A 20,708-nucleotide genomic window follows, 5' to 3' on the forward strand; every position below is an offset into this window, starting at 1 on the left:
TAAATTCTGTGCACAGCATATGGCGAAACAGCATGCCCTAGCAGGTCACCAAAACATACCTTTGTGTCATTTTTGTCACAATGATGCAAAAAGTATACACTGAACGTGACGTACCCTACCCTAAGCCAACCTACCCTCACATTAGCATAATACATACATCATGTAAAGGAATAATTCTTGACATACAGTAATATGAATAACAATATCAATACTGTAATACAACAGCATTTCGACATTATTTGATTTCATTAATTGTACAGTATCTCTATGGAAGCTCCATTGTTAAAGTGCATTGTCATTAGTCGGGACTTTGCTGAGTCATGACTGTACATGTACTACCTGTGATTATGCAAGTTTAACAACTTCATTGTTATGGTTGTGGTTTCAGTAATTCTTACCTTGAATGCTAACAAGTCGCACATATTAATGGAGCCTGAGGGATGTGTCCAGTTTTTATTTCACACATACTAAACATGAGGTTCTTGGATTTTGAATGTTGAGTATGGTGGACCTACAAACTTGGTAGAATGCCGGGCAATGCACAATCAGCCGTATCAATACAAAGAGACCTGGATAACACACATAATGTAAAGCACTGCAGATACAAATTAAAAATGTGAGACTTGTATACATAATTGGGGACCTGAAACTTGGAAGTCCACCTCATGAGAGGGACCCTGAAGTTGCAGTGGACTTGTCACTAGAATAGAATGTGTACAGTAGATCCCTGCTTTTACTTTAAAATGAATTCAACAATGAATGGGCACAGCTGGAAACTTGTTAAGAGGCAATTATGTACAAATGTTAGAAATTATTTTGCAGACACAAAGAACCACAGACACAGTGTGACAGATTGTGTGACTTTGATGACCTTCAAAACTTGACTTGATGCAATTTTGGAAAAATTAGGTGCATAGATGGATGAGATTGTTTGGTTGAATGTCCTGTTCCCATCACAATTGTTTTAATGGCTACGGTTGTTAGTATTCTGTTTTGTTGTTATCCTGTCTTTATGCGTTTCAGCTGCTGTCTAATGATGGATGAGCAGGCCTGTCTGCACCATATTCCCAGCATGCCAGGGCTGTCTATGGCGTGTAACTGGATATCTACACATACACACCCCAGAAGAGCTTCAGCAGAGCTATCTAAGGCCTGTATTCTGCCTATGACACTTTGAAATCAAAAACCCTGCTGATCAAGTGCTGGGTTTGTCCACCAATGTCTTAGAAAGGACCATCACTCAAATTGTGTTTCAAAGGTTGCCTGGCATTTGCTTCATCGCTCTTCTTGTGGCCAACATTCATCCTGAACACATCAGTATCAGAGTAATTCCTGCTTCATGGTGGGCTGGTTAACTCACGCCTTAGTGATCATCTTGTTACTCATGGAATCAGGACTACGAAGATGGACACAACCTCTTACCAAGCCACAGGACAGCCATGACTCATGTTAAAACAACTTTAGTACTTTTCACACAAACCACTTTCTACAATTTCCCATTGAGGGTGTTGTACAGGCTATACAATAAATTAGCAGATGCCATAGATTCAGTTAGTCTTTGGACCTCATGTCTTTCTGCTCACTTTGTGTTGTAGATTCATTTTAAATGGGAGAAATGTGACGTATATGCCCATCAATCTACTTAATAACCCATGGCAAAGTGAAAACATTATCAGAAGAGCTTGAAAATTTAAAAATCAAAAACTGAAATCTCTCATTCCAGGATGTATTCAAACCCTTTGCAGTGGCACTCCATACTGTCCTCAGGTTCCTCCTGTTTTATTTAAGTATCCTTGAGATCTGTCTAGAACAGGGGTCCTCAATCAAGGTCTTAGAGGGGTGCAGTGGCTGCAGGTTTTTGCTCCAACCGAATTGCTTAATGAGAAGCACTTACTGCTCAAGTAACACTTCTGCTTCACTTTGTTTCGCTCATTAAGATTTTGAACCTTTATTGCTTATTTTAGTCTTAAACAGCTGTATTCTTGGTTTTTAATTGCTCCTAATTAGCAATAACATGCAAATGACAAAAGAGGCCAGCATTTCTCCATTTAGCTTGTTACCATTTACACCTGTATGTGTTTATCGTGTACTGTTTGGTTTAATTAAATACTTGGAAAGAAAGTGAAGAGAAAACAGTGAAAGACTGAGAATTACTTGTCCATTTTAGCTTTCAAATCATTTGGATGATATCCTTAGAAAAGGTTAGAAAATCTAGGATAGGAGAATGACCTGACATAGCAGAGTTAAAGCACTAACAAGCCATGAAATTAAGTTATTGGCAAGAATTGCTTTCTAATTAAGCAACTGGGTTAGAACAAAAACCTGCAGCCACTGAGGCCCTCCAGGACTGTGATTGAGGAACCCTGGTCTAGCACTTGATTGGAGTTCACCTGGGGCAAACAGAATTGATTGGACATCAAGGAGAACTACACAGCTGTGAATATATGATCCCACCAACACATGGCTTAATTTTTGTCCCGACATGCAATTTCAAGTTCAAGAAACTCTCTGTAGACCTCAGCCACTCTAGAACAATCATGAGACTCGTCATGAAGCCACTATGTTATCCTGGCTGACTGCTTTGTGTCTGAACTGTCATCACTTTCTGGGGTGTTGTGCACCCTGGTGCAGGTTTTCTTCAAGGACCTTTCTGTATTTTGCGGCATTCATCCCTCAGTTAATTCTGACTGGTCTCCCTGTCTCCATTACATGATGCTGCCACCACCATGCTTTATCGTAGGAGTGGTTAATTGATGGAGTGCTGCTGAGAAGGTTGTCCTTCCAACAGGTTCCCTCATGTTACCATAGAACCTCTAAAGCTTGGCTAGAGTAATCACTGAGGTCTTGGTTACCTCCCTGACCAAGCCTCTTAGACTGTTACTCGGTTACTCAATTTCACAAGATGGATGACTCTAGAAATAAGACTGTCATATGTCTTTTGCTCAAGAGTGACTTCCATCTAGTTACTTTAACATATACACCTGATTGAATGAGTGCTGCTGAGATGGTCTTCTTTCTGACAGGTTCAACCATTTCAGCAGAGAACTTTGGAAGCTCCGTTAAAATGACCGTTATGTTCTTGGTCACAAGCCTGATCAAGGCCGTTCTCACCTGGCTACTCTAGGAAAGAGACCTGGTGGTTCCAGTCTTCTTCAATGTCACAATTACAAAGGCCACTTTGCTCCTGAGAACACTTATGTAGATAGCACCTTGGACTTCATGGCTTGGTTTTTGTCATCACTTGCATGGTGAATCGTAGGACCTTCTATACACAGTTTACCTTTTCAAACGATGTCCAATCGGTTTAGATTAACACAGGTGGAATCCAGTCAAGTTGTAGAAACATCTTAAGGACTATTCAAGCAAACAGGATGGACCTGATCTCAATTTGGAGTGCCACATCAAAGGGTCTGAACACTTCTAGGAAGGAGAGATTTCAGTTTTTTGATTTGTAATAACTTTCCAAACATTCCTGATGACACATCGTCACTTTGTCATTCTGGGTTATCGTGTGGAGATTGATGGTCAAAAATGGCAAATGTATCAATTTCAAATGAAATCTATAACACATTAAAAGGTGTCCACATACTGTCAGAATCCACCGTAAAGATAACGTCCACAATGTCACTAACATATCAATGGGTTTCTTACACAAAAAAATGATTAATATTTCCAAGCATATTGCAACTCTAATGTAACTCATCACTATTCATTCAACAAAACACACAGTGTATAAACAAGAAGCTGTAACACCAAGCTTTGAACAAACTGAAACGGAACGATAAGTTAAATCATGCAATAAGTAATGACAATCTGAACTGCTCTTCAGACGTTGAAACGGGTAGAGAAACTGAGACATACAGGTCCATACAACCAGACTGTCCTGATATGCGTGGTGCAAGTAGGTGCATGGCAAACAGCCTGAATGCCTGCAATCAAGTGTATGTTAGCCCCTAAACATCGTTCACAGTGCAGCAACTGTCAATGCACATGTGATGTGAAATGTGGTAGTCAATAAGCCTTGCGGTGTGGTAGGCTACAAAAACACAAGCGGCACATTGATCATGCGGAGCAGGCACTGACATTTTACCATCTCAAACAATCTATGCCAAGAAAAGTGCCTAACGAAACACTCGTCTACTGTCCCGATTGTGACACGGGACTGTGTGTTGGTGACTGCCTCAAAACGCGTCCCTCAAAGGACACGTAACAAATCTACATCAGCACAGGACCTTTCCCACTGCATTTATGTTGAGGTTTTGGCATTTACCTCGCTAAAATCAAAATGACGTTTTTGGCTTGTTTTTCAAGAGTAAACAAAACACCAAGGAGATTAAAGGAGTCCCCTTTAGGTCCGCTGTCCGCAGTTTGTATGTTCTCCCCGTGTCTCCGTCACCTTTCCAGTGTTTGGCCTTGAGCGCCCCTTCTAATTAAGCTAAGCTGGTGCCAGGACCTGACGGTGCGCAAGGACGGACCACTCCAGTATAGTCGCGAGGACAGCCGGGGGTCTTCCCGAGTAGGTGACTCAAGTCCAAAGTTTTCTCGGCCAACTTGATGATGGTTCGCGAGCCCTGGACGGCCGTGAAAAGCGTCCCCTACGCGGGTCTCAAACTTAACGGCGGCGGCGTGGCCAGTCGCTTAAGCGCTCGGGGAAACCAGCGGGCAGCTCAAAGAGGCTGTAGTGTCCCGTCCGGGCCGACAGACGAGCCCCGCAACTTCCACACCCTCCCGTCCGCAGTCTTTTATTTTCCTGTTTTTCTCACCTGGTGTGAAGTTTTCTCTTCGGCAGCTTCTTCACGTCACCTCCCTGGGAGGAGACGCGACTTCTGTCCGGTAAAACTTGCAGCTGGCGCCGCCCCCCCTCCAAACAGAAGACAGCCACTCAAGACGAAAACAAACGGAGCCGAGCCGAGCGTCAGCTGCAGCCGTCCGTCCGCGGCCCCGACATGCCACTCCAGCCCGGGGCTCCCGCCCGTCTCGCACACGTCGGCCGTGAACTCCACTGGAAAGCCGCTGTCCGGTGTACCGCTGAGGCCGGTGAAGGTTTGACTTGGGTTCCCTACGCACCAAAACCGTCCGCTTTACTTCGTTTTTGCAGAAAACAAGTGGCGTCGAGCGAGCGGCCTGCACGATACTTGATTAGCGTTCTCGGCCTCGGCCCAATTCCAGGCAGCTGCCACCGATACCGCAGACGGACGGGTTGGAGCGGACAGTGCGCGGAGCCGCGCTACATTCTGACCTCTGTTGGTGTGGCGGACACATGACATGCAATCCAAGGTAATATCATACAAAACCAAGTAAGATGCTCTGTGTCGGGGTGTTCATAAGAAATGTAAAGATGTGTTAGAAATACAAAATTAACAAGAATAGTTGCGTCACATATTTTGAAATATTAAAATGTGTGTGTATTAATTTAAATGGTTGAAGTCTAAATATTCTCGATTTGTAGTAGAAATTTGTCATTTTCCGAGGTGGTTCCAGGTGCAGACCACCGCGATTCAGGTGTTCCGCAGGACAGCCAATTGGATTGCAGGTTTTTGTCACTCGTTTACCTGACTTGAGTCTAATAACCCTAATCTTAACCATAGCGTAACCAAGTGTTATCACTGATGTAGAATTGAACTAAAGCATCAACCTCCTCAATGGAGTGGATGGAGCCTTGTAGGTCTGCAGCTGGAGTCTATCTGCATTTTTCACCTTCTAGCATACAATAACACCCCACATGCCTGCATTATTGATTCCCATTTCTTCAAGGTTGGTGACCCCTTATATCCAATCAGGAGGTGAACCGTGGGGACAGTTCACGATTTCAAGTACTTCTGATGATCGTTGTTGAAGACACCTGTTGGTTTCACTCTTAATCATAAGGGTGTAACTTACTGTCCAAAAATGGCCTAAAAATGAAGGTTTATCAGGCGCAGAAGGCAAAAAAATAAGGAATACTTATGAACAAACTAAAGTGACAGTAAAATGGACCCTGACTTTAGGATTTACAGGTTGAAAAACTGGATGAATAGATGGATCCCATGCTTTCTTAAAAGGGGTCAACAGCCACAAACAACTGTGGAGTCAGTCAGCGAATACAGGAAGAGAGTTTAATGTTGCGCCTCTCATTGGGTGGTTTCGAAAATGACCAAGCAGATGTCTGATGCCATCTGTGTGCCACTGATGTTCAAGAACATGCAGACAACAGGAGCCAATTAACATTACCATAACCTCCCTTACATTATCATCTCAAGGCATAACGTGAGCTACCACAGCTATGCTGATGACACACAACTGTATTTATCAATAGCGCCTGATGACCCCGACTCTCTTGGTTCACTGATACAATGTCTTACTTGTGTTTCTGAATGGATGAGTAGTAATTTTCTCAAAACTAAATAAGGAGAAATTGGAAATCATAGTGATTAGAAAAATTGAATATAATGAGGTTATTAGAAATAAACTTGATCCATTATGCTGAAAAGTCAAGACAGAGGTAAAGAATTTAGTTGTAACTATTGACTCTGAACTAAATTTTAAATCACATATTAATCAGATCACTAGGACAGCATTATTTCACTTAAATATAGCAAAAGTTAGACCTCTTATAACATTGCAAGATGCTGAGAAATTAGTTCACGCTTTTCAAGTTCAAAGTTTATTGTCATGTGCACAGTAAGTGTTTCCTTGTACAATGAAATTCTTTCTTTGCTGTCTTCACCAAATGCCAAAACCAACGTATAAAGATAAACATAAATAATAAGTAGCAGATAGATAATAAGTAACAGAGGCAGCATAAAGTATAAAAACAGAAGTATAAAGTGTAATTGTGCAGGTAGGTGTGTGATGGACTAGTCAAACACAGTTGTGTGAGGTGTTTTCAGTTGGCTAGATTACTGTAACACACTCCTCTCAGGATGACCCAAAAAAGACATCAATCGATTGCAACAAGTGCAGAATGGAGCCACTAGAATCTTAACTAGGAATAGAAAATTCTGAGCACATTTTTCCAGTTTTGATGTCTCTACACTGGTTACCTGTGCCATTTAGAATTGACTTTAAAATACCATTTATGGTTTACAAAGCCTTAAATAATCTCGCTCCATCTTATATCTCAGAATGCCTCTCACCTTACACTCCAAATCGTAACCTTAGATCTTCAAATGTGTGTCTGCTTAGAATTTCAAGAGCTAAATTTAAACGAAGTGGTGAGGTGGCCTTCTGCTGTTATGCACCTAAAATCTGGAATAGCTTACCAGTAGGAATTCGCCAGGCTAATAGAGTGGAGAACTTTAACAAACTGCTAAAAACACATTATTTTAACATGGCTTTCTCATAGCTTCATTGTGGCTCCATAATCAATACTAACCCATACTTTCTCTTCTGTTCTTTTTCCGGTTTTCTTTGGTGGTGATCTGCACCACCACCACCTAATGAAAGAACTGTGATTTCCCTACATTGATGGATTGAAGGCCAGAGGTCCACATGACCGTCATCATCAAATTCTTCCACGTGAAGCATGAAAACCATGAGGACTGATTGAGATCATCGATGTTAGGTAGAATGCCCAGTGGGGGCTGGGTGGTCTCATGGCCTCTGAACCCCTGCAGATTTAGTTTTTTTCTCCAGTCCTCTGGAGTTTTTTTTCTGTCTTCCCTGGTCATTGGACCTTACTTTATTCTTTGTTAATTAGTATTGCCCAATTTTATTTTATTTTCTTCATCTTGTAAAGCAGTTTGAGCTATATCATTTGTATGAAAATGTGCTATAGAAATGTTAGCACTGCAGCTTTTACTGAGGCAGTGCAAAACCACAATGGAGAATCCCAAGCTTCTGGTTAATAGTCATCAGGGCTGACCACACTTTTATCAAGTCAAATTCTCGTGATGCGGCTCCTCCAATAGTTTCTTTAAAGCATTAATAGAAAGTGATGATGATGAAGGTCTCTTGATGCCACACCAGCAGGTTGACATTTGAGGTCCCCATGTCGAGGACAGTGTTGGTCACAATGAGAAGGCAGTGAAGTGACAAAGACAGCCTAGTCGGTAAGGGTGAGCAGGCTGAGACAGTAGACATGAAGATGGACGCACTATGTGAGTGACTTCCTACCACCATCTGACATTTTACAATAGCAGCCTTTTCCACTGCAGGGACCAAGGCTTAGCAATGGATAATTAGCTCTCATGAAGGAACTAAGCCTATATGGGATGTCAGACCAGATCAGGACTCATTCACACTGGGCTAACCAACCATCACATTTGTTTGACCTAAGGTTAAAGGCCCAGCAGTTGATTTCTGGCCAGCGAAACAGCTGATTCACCTACCGTTGAAGCACAAGGCCAGCAACATGAATTACAGACGGGGACCTCCCTGCTGGTCACTCCAGCACCCATATTAAATGATGCAGATGTCCAAATTGATTAAGAGTTTGTTAGGAAGCTCCAGATATGGGTGGCCAGCTGGGATCCCAATCAAGCTTGTCAGCTTGACACTCTTTGGGGTAACACGAAAACTAACCAGAAGTCTGGGATGACATCTAAAACAAATGGAGCCTTACCAGCCTCTGGGTCCAACCTGCAAGGACTGGGCCAATAAACAAGAGCCTCACTGCCATGAATCAAGTTCAAATGCACCTTAGGTTGGTTTGCCAAGTGCTATGGAGGAAGACGAAGAAAAAGAAGAAAGTGAATAAAGTTCAGATAAAGGGAACTTCCAGGTTACAAAGGAAAGGCTGCAGTGGCTCAGTAAATATTTTGATCTTGACTCAAACATCATGTCAGCACCCTGATTGCTGGGTCTTAAAGAGAAAGGAGGCACCCCATGGGGACAAAGAGGTTGAAGTGGACTTTGTGCTCCTTTTACCATTTATTATTCATTCATAGTTCATAGCCTGTGGATGGGTTGCACACCAACCCTTGTGTGCAGTTTTCAATTAATTTAAACCCAATTGGAGCTCACCAGACTACCTTGTCCATCCTTCTATGGAAGCCCAACACAATCCCCATCTACCATCATATGGCCCCGGGTCTGTTAAAGCAGGCCTTCAGCGGTTGCGTGTAGTGCCCTTAACCCAGGCAGCTTGGCACACACATGCCATCACCCACCTCTTCATGTGCCCGTATTATGAGGTTGCGGCCTACAGACTGTCCTGGATCAGCAGCACCACTGTTTTGTAAAGTTGACTTTCCTGTCCACAATGCTTTACTACAAATCACAATAACTCAACCAGAATGGTCTCGACTTTTTTAATTCTCAAAAAAAAAAAAAAAAATACAGAAACAAAGTAAAACAAATAAAAGTGAGAGCTTTTAAAATCTTCATTAGTTCAGATGAATGCGGCTAACAGGCTAAACCATTAAAAATGGGCACAAGTTTAACAACAGAGCAAACTGTGAGATGAAACACACGCGCACACACACACAGAGTTGCAGTCTGGCTGTCACGGCACAGGAGATTTTATTCTTCATCTGTGAGTTGCTGGCCACTTCCTCAGGTCTTCACAAGATTCTCGATCCCCTGACACATCCAAGACAGTTGATGTCGCCCATGGCCTTTTCATTTGTTTCAGGGAGTCACTACTCGCCCTCACACACACTTTGTCCATCTCCCTCTCCCTGCACTTATATGGTTTGGATGGTTCATTTAGTGATACATTACGACTTTTCATGGCTAGAATGAACAACGACTTGATGAATACATACACACAAACAAACACACACACACCTTGAAAGAAAGTCAAAGAGCTCACCATGTGTTCAGAATACCTAACGACTGAAATGCAGAGATTGCTGATCCAGGAAAACACAAAAAACACTTGATCGCAGAAACAGGAAACGAACAACCAGGGGGATACAAAGGCTATCGGCAACTCAACAAAGTCACACATTGTAAAATGTGGCCACCTGAACGTGCCAAGTTTCACTCCATCGAAAATCCATGTCAGTCCGGTTAATGATAAGACTTGCAGCCGTCACTTCAAGTGCAACGTCTTCATTCTCGAGGCTTTTCTGGCACACACCAGAAATATGAGCAGTCCTTTTGAAATACATTATTTTCATAAAAAAAAAAAAAAAAAAAAAAAAAGATATAAAGGTAACATTTTCATCACCAACTGGATGAGTGCCCGAGCTGTTAATACTGCAGTCTTCTCCTCTTCCTGGATTGAAGCTCTTCAAAAAATCTGTGGATGTCTTCTGTGGTCACTACCTAAGGAAAGAAGAGAAAGAGGACCGTAGCTGGGACATATCATACAACCAACTATCACGTGAAAAGAGACAAAAGTAAAAAGAAGTGGGCACACAGACGGGATCAGGAAGCATGAAGCACAAGAAAGGTCAAGTCAGGCCCAAAAAGTCTAACTTCTGAAAATGTTTATGTTCAAATTACATTATCGACAAGAGTCACTTGGAAATTAATAGTCCACCTCCTTTCTTGTTTCACATCTTAGAATGCCCAACTTAAACAACTGCCAAATTGGCTGGCCTGCAGACAAAGCCTCAACCGTGCTACTGTGAGCATTGCTGGATGCTCATCCGGCAAGGATAGGAAATCATGGATTAATCAACACAGTAGGAGCATTCAGATAGCCTTGAGGCTTGTAGTTTTGTGAAAGCTGAACGTCATTGTGGGACCAAACCTTACTGCTTCGACATGACCAGGACTTCATGGCTCTCAAGAGGCAAGCAGTGCATAAAGTGGCGTGGTGGTGCAGCACAGCAAGGCTGCGGGAGTAAAACCAGGTTTTGGAGTAATCCTTTTGGTAGTGGTACAGAGGTCTGAAAGCTGGTATCGATACCAAAGCCAAAATTTTAATATTGATCCAACACTCAAGCCTACATACAAACATGCATACATGGAAACAAAAAGAATGGGCCAATGAGCCATCAGAACTGTCTGCAACAAGATTGACTTTTCTGTAAAAAGCCGCCTACAAGCTTACCCCTTACCAAGGATTCAGTGTTTAAGGAAATTGAAGGTATAAGCTATGCCATAATAAGGTGTTTCATCTATTAGTTTAATTTCTGCTAATTTCCTGACCATTGATTTGCTGTTAAAACCACGATAAAATAAGGTCTGAATTACAGTAAGCTGTCCTAATTTGGGGTTTTCCTAAGAAATGCAACACTTTGTTTCATAAGGTAGAAGTACATAATAAACAATTTGAGTTATGTTATATATACGAAATATTAAAATGGATGCCTTAACTTTGAACATTAAAGTCTAAACATTCTGGATTCTAATAGAAATTTGTCAATTTTCACCATTTGATTGAGGTCCATAGAGGGCTAGTAAAGGATCAAAAATAACCTCATATTTGTAACCATGGATTTTGAAATAGTTAAAAACGATACCCCACATGCTTTTTGCTTGAAATCTATCATCTATAACCTTCTGGTAGTGGCCCTTCGAGGGCTAGGACCATCAGTAAGAAATTAAACATCAAAAATACGATCATAGTCCTGATCAGCAACCTCAAAATAGCATAAAAACGGCACTCCTATATTGCCAATCCCTACTTTTCGAAATTTCGTGAAGAGGTGCAGCTTTCACCTCTTGTATCGTATTAAAGTGTGGATGCCCTGTTGGGGGGGAAATCACTTGACATGGCCTGCACAACATTAAGTCCTTTTGATCATTTTTGCTGATGACACCTATTGGTTTATTCTTTATTATCAGGGTTTAATAGAGTTTTCTTTGGAATTCAGAAGGCCAAAATTAGAGGGGGAAAGGAGCAAGACATCAAAAATATCCAAGTTTGGCATAACTAGACTTCAAGACGAGTCAAATGGCTTGTCATATGTGGGGTTTTTTTTTGTACCAGTGAAATCAGCCACTAACTTGAAAGAGTTCAGAAGTAACTCTTGTAAACACCATTTCTATCAGTTTTTGGCTTGCCTTATTTTTTGGCCCATGTGTATATAAATACATTTATAAACACAAAGTATAATATTTGTGTGGGTGTACATTACTTATATGAAAAGAGCTTGCTAGTATAGGCACCAGCTGCCCTGCCCTAGATAAACAGGTTTGGAAGATGAATGAATACATCACTGTTTTAACCTTCTCCAAGGCAGGGTTACTGAGGCATATCCCACAAGCCATTAGGCAGAAAACATAACCAGAAACACGAGGCACACAATTCTAAACATGGACAATGTGATCAAGATTTTCATCAAACTAGACTGAAACAACAGTTTCATTTAAAGACAATGTGACATGTTCTCTGTGAAAAAGCTCAAGGTACATCAGCATTCATTTGTAAAAGGGGAAAAAAAAAGTGAGAGCCAAGTCCTTGCTAAAAGGAAGTCTGTTAGCCATCTTAACATCACAGACTTGGAAGGAGTCAGTTCTAGCCCTGGAGGTCTGGCAGTTTACATTCCACAAATGCTGTTTCATGAGCTCTGTATTTGAATTATTTTCCATTCCATTTTAAGTGATGCTTTAATGTTGAAAATCTACCTCCAAAAAAAGAATCAAAGCAGAACAAACAGGGCAGAACTTTTATATGCAGTACTTCTACGTTTTTTTTTCAAAATGTTCATTTTTTTTATCATTAAAAAATGTTGGGTAATGTAATACAGTTGTAGTTTTGATTTACGAAATGCCTTAATGGTATTCTTGGTTACCTTCTTTAAACAGTAGCTACTTCCTAATGCAGAGCACTGTTATATTTGTTCTTGTTTCACCTACAGTATTTCTGTGTGCCTCTGAAAATACAGTTTATGAAATGATGGACACTACTTTTTAACAAAGATCTCATTTCACACTCCAGACTAGGAAAGGCATTCTTGGCCAGTCCTGATCACCTGAGACAGCTTATCTCTCCATGTGTGTCCCAAGTCTGGAGTTAATCTTCTTCCAGTGTGCCAAATCCTGTAATACTTACGCAGCAGGTTGGTGGGCTCAGTCTTCCAAACCACCTTATCCTACGCCACTAAACCCACAGCAGGAACAGCAGACCCAATCCAACGGCCATCCTTGACTGTCAAATGCAGCACATCACATTATGTTGTATATACTGTATGCAGTATTCAATTGGGCTCTGTGTATGCACCATTTACTTCTTTTAGTCATTCATCTCAGCATCATGGAGTGCTTTTCAAGCACTACTCTGTGCAAATGAAGTGTTAAACTTTGACCATTTTAAAAACAAACACAACTGTTACCTTTCCCTCATCTGCAAACCTCTTCAGAAAATCCTTCAGCTCAGCTTTCAAATCATTATATTCTGGAAGGAAAGAAAGGTAATGAATTAAAGACAATTTATGAAGCTATGGCCTTCCTCCTATTTACAGTCTTTCTCATAAAAAAGTGTACAAATTACCAGCTGCCTGTTAAATTACCAAATGCAGGAATTAAACACCAGTTCTGCAGGATATTCAGTTAACCCTGAGAAAGTCATGATATCAGAATCTCTGTATTCTATACCAATACCAGTGACATTTTATAAAGCTTGATACCTTTCAATATCACAGCAAAAACAGAAAAAACAATGGTGATTATGAATCTCTGTCAACAAATTGTATTAATAGAGAGATGTGCCTTGTCCTTTGAAGCAATGAAACACTAAATACATTTTATTTTGGTAATTAACAAATGGAACAATTTGTGTCATCCCCAGCGTAGTCATATCAAATGGTCACTTGCTTCAAGTCACCTGTTGTCGACACTGCAAGTCCTCCCTCATCCCATAGTCCTGCATGTGTAAACTGTGGATGGATGGGAGGTCTCCCTCCTTTGTAACCCTGAACTGTATAAACTGGTTTGAAAACGAAAAGTTGTGCTCATTTCAGTCAGAGAATGAATGCAACATCTCTGTTCATATATCGGGATGGGGCAGGACACTATTAACAGTGATAAATCTCATTATGGTTTCATCCTCACTTAACACATGTGTTGACAATACAAGTGATTACACCTCATCTGATTAGTTACATTATTTTGTTCTAACAGCATGCACAAATCTGTTTTTGAACTACGGTAAATCAACAATTAGGTAAAAGTGACAATAACACAAGTCTATATGTATGTGCTTTTTTGTCTTCTTTTTCTGGTTTATATACAGTTAGGTCCATAAATATTTGGACACAGACAACTTTTTTCTAATTTTGGTTCTGTACATTACCACAATGAATTTTAAATGAAACAACTCCGATGCAGTTGAAGTGCAAACTTTCAGCTTTAATTCAGTGGGGTGAACAAAACGATTGTATAAAAGTGTGAGGCAGCTAAAGCATTTTTTAACACAATCCCTTCATTTCAGGGGCTCAAAAGTAATTGGACAAATTAAAGAACTGGAAATAAAATGTTCATTTCTAATACTTGGTTGAAAACCCTTTGCTGGCAATGACAGCCTGAAGTCTTGAACTCATGAACATCACCAGATGCTGGGTTTCCTCCTTTTTAATGCTCTGCCAGGCCTTTACTGCAGCGGCTTTCAGTTGCTGTTTGTTTGTGGGCCTTTCTGTCTGAAGTTTAGTCTTCAACAAGTGAAATGCCTGCTCAATTGAGTTAAGATCAGGTGACTGACTTGGCCATTTAAGAATTTTCCACTTCTTTGCTTTAATAAACTCCTGGATTGCTATGGCTGTATGTTTTGGGTCATTGTCCATCTGTATCATGAAACGCCACCCAATCAATTTGACTGTATTTAGCTGGATTTGAGCAGACAGTATGTCTCTGAACACCTCAGAATTCATTCGGCTGCTTCTGTCCTGTGTCACATCATCAGTAAACACTAGTGTCCCAGTGCCACTGGCAGCCATGCACGCCCAAGCCATCACACTGCCTCCCTCCACCGTGTTTTACAGATGATGTGCTATGCTTTGGATAATGAGCTGTTCCACGCCTTCTCCATACTTTTTTCTTGCCATCATTCTGGTAGAGGTTGATCTTGGTTTCATCTGTCCAAAGAATGTTTTTCCAGAACTGTGCTGGCTTTTTTAGATGTTCTTTAGCAAAGTCCAATCTAGCCTTTCTATTCTTGAGGCTTATGAGTGGCTTGCACCTTGCAGTGCACCCTCTGTATTTACTTTCATGCAGTCTTCTCTTTATGGTAGACTTGGATATCGATACGCCCGCCTACCCCCTGGAGAGTGTTGTTCACTTGGTTGGCTGTTGTGAAGGGGTTTCTCTTCACCGTGGAAATGATTCTGCGATCATCCACCACTGTTGTCTTCCATGTAGTCCAGGCCTTTTTGCGTTGCCGAGTTCACCAGTGCTTGCTTGCTTTCTCATGATGTACCAAACTGTAGATTTTGCCACTCGTAATATTGTAGCAATTTCTCGGATGGATTTTTTCTGTTTTCCCAGCTTAAGGATGGCTTCTTTCACCTGCATGGATAGCTCCTTTGACCGCATGTTGTCCGTTCACAGCAAAATCTTCCACATGCAAGCACCACACCTCAAATCAACTCCAGGCCTTTTATCTGCTTAATTAATAATGACATAAAGACGGACTTGTCTACACCTGCCAATGAAATAGCCTTTGAGTCAATTGTCCAATTATTTTGAGCCTCTGAAATGAAGGGATTGTGTTAAAAAAATGCTTTAGTTGCCTCACATTTTTATGCAATCGTTTTGTTCACCCCACTGAAGTAAAGCTGAAAGTCTGCACTTCAACTGCATCCGAGTTGTTTCATTTAAAATTCAGTGTGGTAATGTACAGAACCAAAATTAGAAAAAAAGTTGTCTCTGTCCAAATATTTATGGACCTAACTGTAAAACAACAGGTATGATTCCTGCAATCGCATGCTGAAATTCTCCTGCATGGACAGAAAAGCATTTCCAGACATGACCTCAGCTGTTTTCCTTTTCTGTGTTGATCAGGTGCTGTAGTATTGGCACTGCCAGCCATTTTTATATGTAGTTTCACTCACATCATATTGTGCATCCTGAATAATTGCCTGTACCAACATGACTGCAGTATCAACGTTCTTGGTACTACTGACACTATTTTAAAAAAGAAAAAGCTCTTACAGTTAACATTCTTGGAAATTTGGAACCAAGCGTTTACTTAGAACAAAGTAGACATCACAAGACACTGGTTAAGTCCTGCAAGGAAAACCACTGTGCAGATTTCCTGAAGTACTTCCTGAACCCATACAAACAAACAAGTCCAGTACTCCAGAATGGTGAGCAGTAAACCAAATTGAAATTGGCAACCTGAGAAAACCTTCAACCTACACTCTGTCAATGTATGTCATTAGCAAAACCACATCTGTCAGTGTTCTGGATGGTCTGGCAGGCAGGGAAGAATTATAAATGTGGGATGAACCCCCAGAACTAACTGTTTCAGGGATGACATGATAAAAGTAAGCACATTGCTGAAAAGTCTAGCAGGCAGTTGTAATGCATAATGCATGAACCCCGATACAAGCCATCATCACCAGACCGTTGCAGGCGTGTATGGCCCTTACAGTGTGTACGTCTATATGATGTACTTGTAGAGGTGTTTAGGGCAGGAGTCATCCAGGGCACTTCTTTATGTGCAGTGACAGGAGCTCTGGAAAGCATTTGTAATTACAGAAGTTCTTCAGGTCTGAGGACCCTGAAGTAGTTCAAGCAGGGCTTTCCTGTCTAGAAAGCCATGAGCTTGGAGTTGAGAGAGAAATCAAAGCTAAGGCCCTGACATGAGGGAGGAGAGTATAAGCATACTTTACAGTTCTCAATGTGGGAAAGCATCCAAGCCAGCCCACTGGTCAGTTAGGAATTTTTAATTGTATTAATAAAGTTAAAAAATAGACAAACACACACACACACACACACACAAATCACAGCATTGCTAAAAAAATATATGGCAAATATCTGTAGAAGTTCAAAACTGAAATTACTTATACCATGGTAAAACTTGAACACTTAACAAATCAATGTGAAATCTTAAAAATTCTCACCATGTATCATTTCCAGCTGTTGAAATCTGTCCATACTGCTCAGTGCTGCCAGAAGAGGATCTCGGTTTTCCTGGTTATTCTCCTGAATGATTTTGCCTTTGTTCTCATAAGCCAATACAGTATCTGACTCATCGACCAGAAATGGGACTTCCAGATCAGCATAGAACTTCTGAAAAAAAAAAAGAAAAAAAAAAAAAAAAAGAATAAGCACTGATTAGTTTGGCCCAAACATCATGAGCATAGCACTTATTTAACTACTGATTTACTAGAAATCACTCTCAGAGTTGGCCTTATTCGACAAGAGCTGCCATTTGCTTAAAAAAAGTTGCACTTTTTACTTAATCTGCTGTGTTAGATGGTCTATTCTGCATTGTATTTTCTTCTACTTGCAGCATTGTGCAAGTTAAGATTTGGAGAAAATGAATAAAATAATAAATAAACAATAAAATCAGAACACAAGCACTATAGATTACCTAATTTGTCAGGCTGAAACGAGGGTCCCTTACCTGTTTCCAGGCCTAAACCTATAACTTGAATGTTCAAGTACAGGATAGTGCAGCACTGGTTTGCTCAGCTGGCTGATCAAGTTCTGGGTTTAAACACCAGCCAGCTCAAGTTGTGGAGTCTGTTTCTTCTTTTCATGTCTGTCTGGGTGAAAGTCAGAGTAACCCGACCTCTCCAAGCAGGTGTAGGTTTGTATACACTAAATATGTGATGTTTAGTGCAAGTGACATAAAGGATGGACAAGCATCCAAACTGGGAGGCCATAATGGAATTTCTGCATAGCTGTAGACAACATGGTCTGGACACCTTGCATCCTGGCTGGGACAGAAGAAGAGTGGATGGACTGGAGGAAGCTAGAAACCAGGAGCAGGTCATTCCCCCATACAACAGGTGGCAGTGTCACCCTGGAGCCGTCCCAGTTCGGAGACAGGCAGGGTTATATAGGATTTGGATAGCAGATACATAAACCTGTCAGGGTCTTTGGGTGCCACTCGAGGAGGGCGTCTACCTAGAAGTGCTCCCAACAGGCAGTGTCATGATGTCAAAAGCATTCTTGGGTTCAGCTTAAAAAGCAGCCCCGCAAAGAAGTGTAGTTTTTGGCGCTTTAGGGGCTGGTTTACCCCACTGACAATTTCTGTAGAGTGGGGAGGGCATGGTGGATGACCTTTCCAGGGATCTGAAGTATGACTTCAGGTGCATAAAGGATGATGGGAGGAGTACCGACCTCGGACGGTCTGGCTGGAGCTGTTTGGAGTCAGCCGAAGACGGGGTTCAGGTAATGATGATCGTTGCTGCTGAATCATGGGTGAGCCGGGTAGACAAAGAAGGTGGTGGGCTGGGATCATCCTGTACTAAAAGGAACACTAAGGATTCAATGACTGTGTATTTTTAACCTCTGGTTTTAATAGATTTATTATAACTTTTTATTCACCACAAACACCTTCATTTTATTGGATAATTTATTATGGATATGGAAGCAATGCACTTTGACCACTGTTTTGGACTTGATTTTTATTAAAAGCACTTTTGCACTTTTTCACCATCCCCTTGCTTAGTGTATACTCATATGACCGGCTCATCTTGGTTACGATACTGATGGAATCAGGTTTGAGAGGCTTCCAGAAAGGAAGGGGAGCTGGACATGACCTGCACATTTTCATCCAGTTCAGGGCTGTTTGTAATCTTATACCCAGTCTTGGTGGGATGGAAGAGGAGCTTAGATAAAGAATGGATAGACAGATGGGGAAAATGAGACAATGGGGTTAAATATTCTCCTACTGATCCGACTGTCAGTACGGGATTCAGGGGAAAAACGGCAACAAAAAAAAAAAACATTCATCAGCTTATCACTCAGTTAGGAAAAGAGAAATCTGACTACAGTGCATGTATAATGCATTACTCACCAGCTTAACAAAGAAGCACTCACCACTGGAGGATAAAGATAAAACATGGCATATAAGCATTCTTGTAACATGCAGAAGCACTTGCCTCCATTTTAAATTCAGACAAAAAGGGGGACCTTGTTACGATCTTGACAATAAAATTTATATTGGTGTATATAAACCAGGTCATGAGCTCTCACTCGCTGGTGGACGCTTTAATCATATGAAGGTGATGCATGATTTCAACTGCTTAGCAATTTCGTGGCCTTTTTTATATAATAAAATGCATACTTTATTGAAAGTGAATCAAGATACTGATGTCACTCGGATGATGAAAACACCCAAACTGAATTTCTCAGTGAACACTCAAATGTACCGACCCTATGTTAAACTACCTAACTGAACACCTTAGGCATGACTTCTCTGTCTCTGGCTCTGGACAACGCACACTGCAGATATACTTAATGCAAGCAGAATAAGTGCTTTGCAGATTTTGACTGTCATACACCAAAAAGTAACTTCATTTTGTTTATGCCACCTGTAACATTGCTGTGTATACAGTGTTCTCCTAAATGACTTGCAGTCAAGAGAAAAAGAAAGTACACCCTCTTTCAATTCTAAAGTTTTATGCATCAAGACATAAAAAATCTGGTCATTTGCAGGTCTTAAAATTAGGTAAATAAGACCTCAGATGAACAACAACACATGATGTGTTTGTGTCATTAAGTATTTAACAAAAATAAGCCAAAATACAGAAGCAGTGTGTGAAAAATTAAGTACACTCTTACTGCTTCCATAGGAATTAAGAGAGCAAGTAGCAGTTAGGTGCTGCTAATCAAATGCACTTGATTAACTAAAAAGAGGTATGACCACCTCTATAAAAACAAACGTTTTGGCAGTTTACTGGTCTGGAGGATTTATGTGTGTGTTAACACAATGCCAAGGAGGAAAGACATCAGCAGTGATTTCCGAGAAGAAACTGTTGCTGCCCATCAATCCGGGAAGGGTTATTAGACCATTTCCAAACAATTTGAATGCCATCATTCTGCAATGAGAAAGATTATTCACAAGTGGAACATTCAGGACAGTTGCCATTCTTCACAGGAGTGGATGTCCCAGCAAATTCACCCCAAGGTCAGAGTTTGCAATGATCAGAGAAATTGCAAAAAACCCAAGAGCTACATCTCAGACTTCAGAAGCCTCAGTTAGCATGTTAAATGGTAAAGTTCATGAAACTACAACTAGAAAAAGACTGAACAAGTATTTATGGTTGGATGGGTTGCCAGGGGAAAGCCTCTTCTCTCCTTATAGAACATGACAGCATGACTTAGGTCTGCAAAGTTGCATCTGAGCAAACTACAAGACTTCTGGAATACTGTCGTTTGATCAGACAAGGACAAAGTGGAGATAATGCATAGCACCACGTTTGGTGAAAACCAAACAGCATATCAGCACAAACACCTCATACAAACTGTCTCTAGTAGGATTGACTACTGCAATGCAGTATTCACTGGATGTTCAAACTGTTCTCTATATAGCCTCCAGTTAATACAAAATGCGGCTGCAAGAATTATTACAAGAACAAGAAAATATGAACACATAACTCCAGTTCTTAAATCCTTACACTGGCTCCCGGTTAAGTTTAGGGCAGATTTCAAAATCCTTCTTTTAACATATAAAGCATTAAATGGCCGAGGTCCAGCTTACTTGTCTGAACTTATCATGACTTACAAACCAGAGCACACATTAAGATCTCAAGATGCTGGTCTGCTTATGTTTCCAAGGATTAATAAAATAACAATGGGAGGTCGAGCTTTTAGTTACAGGGCCCCTAAACTGTGGAGTGGTCTGCCTGCTACTATAAGAGATGCCCCTTCGGTCTCAGCTTTTAAATCCCGGCTGAAGACTCACTACTTCAGTTTAGCATATCCTGACTAGAGCTGCT

At 41.0% G+C, this 20,708-nt stretch overlaps 2 protein-coding genes across 2 annotated transcripts in view; both read right to left on the bottom strand.

The window, feature by feature from the left end:
• The window catches only part of btbd7 (BTB (POZ) domain containing 7), a 45,561-nt gene extending 40,374 nt beyond the window's left edge, over positions 1-5,187 (bottom strand). The window contains exon 1 of the mRNA XM_028821221.2: positions 4,764-5,187. The gene's annotated coding sequence lies outside the window, so the exon portion shown is untranslated. The remainder of the gene's footprint in view (positions 1-4,763) is intronic.
• Positions 5,188-9,211: 4,024 nt separating this feature from the next.
• Positions 9,212-20,708, bottom strand: part of ubr7 (ubiquitin protein ligase E3 component n-recognin 7) — a 28,714-nt gene continuing 17,217 nt past the window's right edge. The window contains exons 9-11 of the mRNA XM_028821357.2: positions 16,878-17,046; positions 13,152-13,213; positions 9,212-10,191 (exon numbers count right to left, since the gene is read on the bottom strand). Of these exons, the coding sequence (XP_028677190.1) occupies positions 10,117-10,191; positions 13,152-13,213; positions 16,878-17,046 (306 nt within the window). The 3' untranslated portion in view covers positions 9,212-10,116. The remainder of the gene's footprint in view (positions 10,192-13,151; positions 13,214-16,877; positions 17,047-20,708) is intronic.

The sequence above is a fragment of the Erpetoichthys calabaricus genome, chromosome 16, assembly GCF_900747795.2.
Source record: "Erpetoichthys calabaricus chromosome 16, fErpCal1.3, whole genome shotgun sequence".
NCBI classification, from domain to species: domain Eukaryota; kingdom Metazoa; phylum Chordata; class Cladistia; order Polypteriformes; family Polypteridae; genus Erpetoichthys; species Erpetoichthys calabaricus.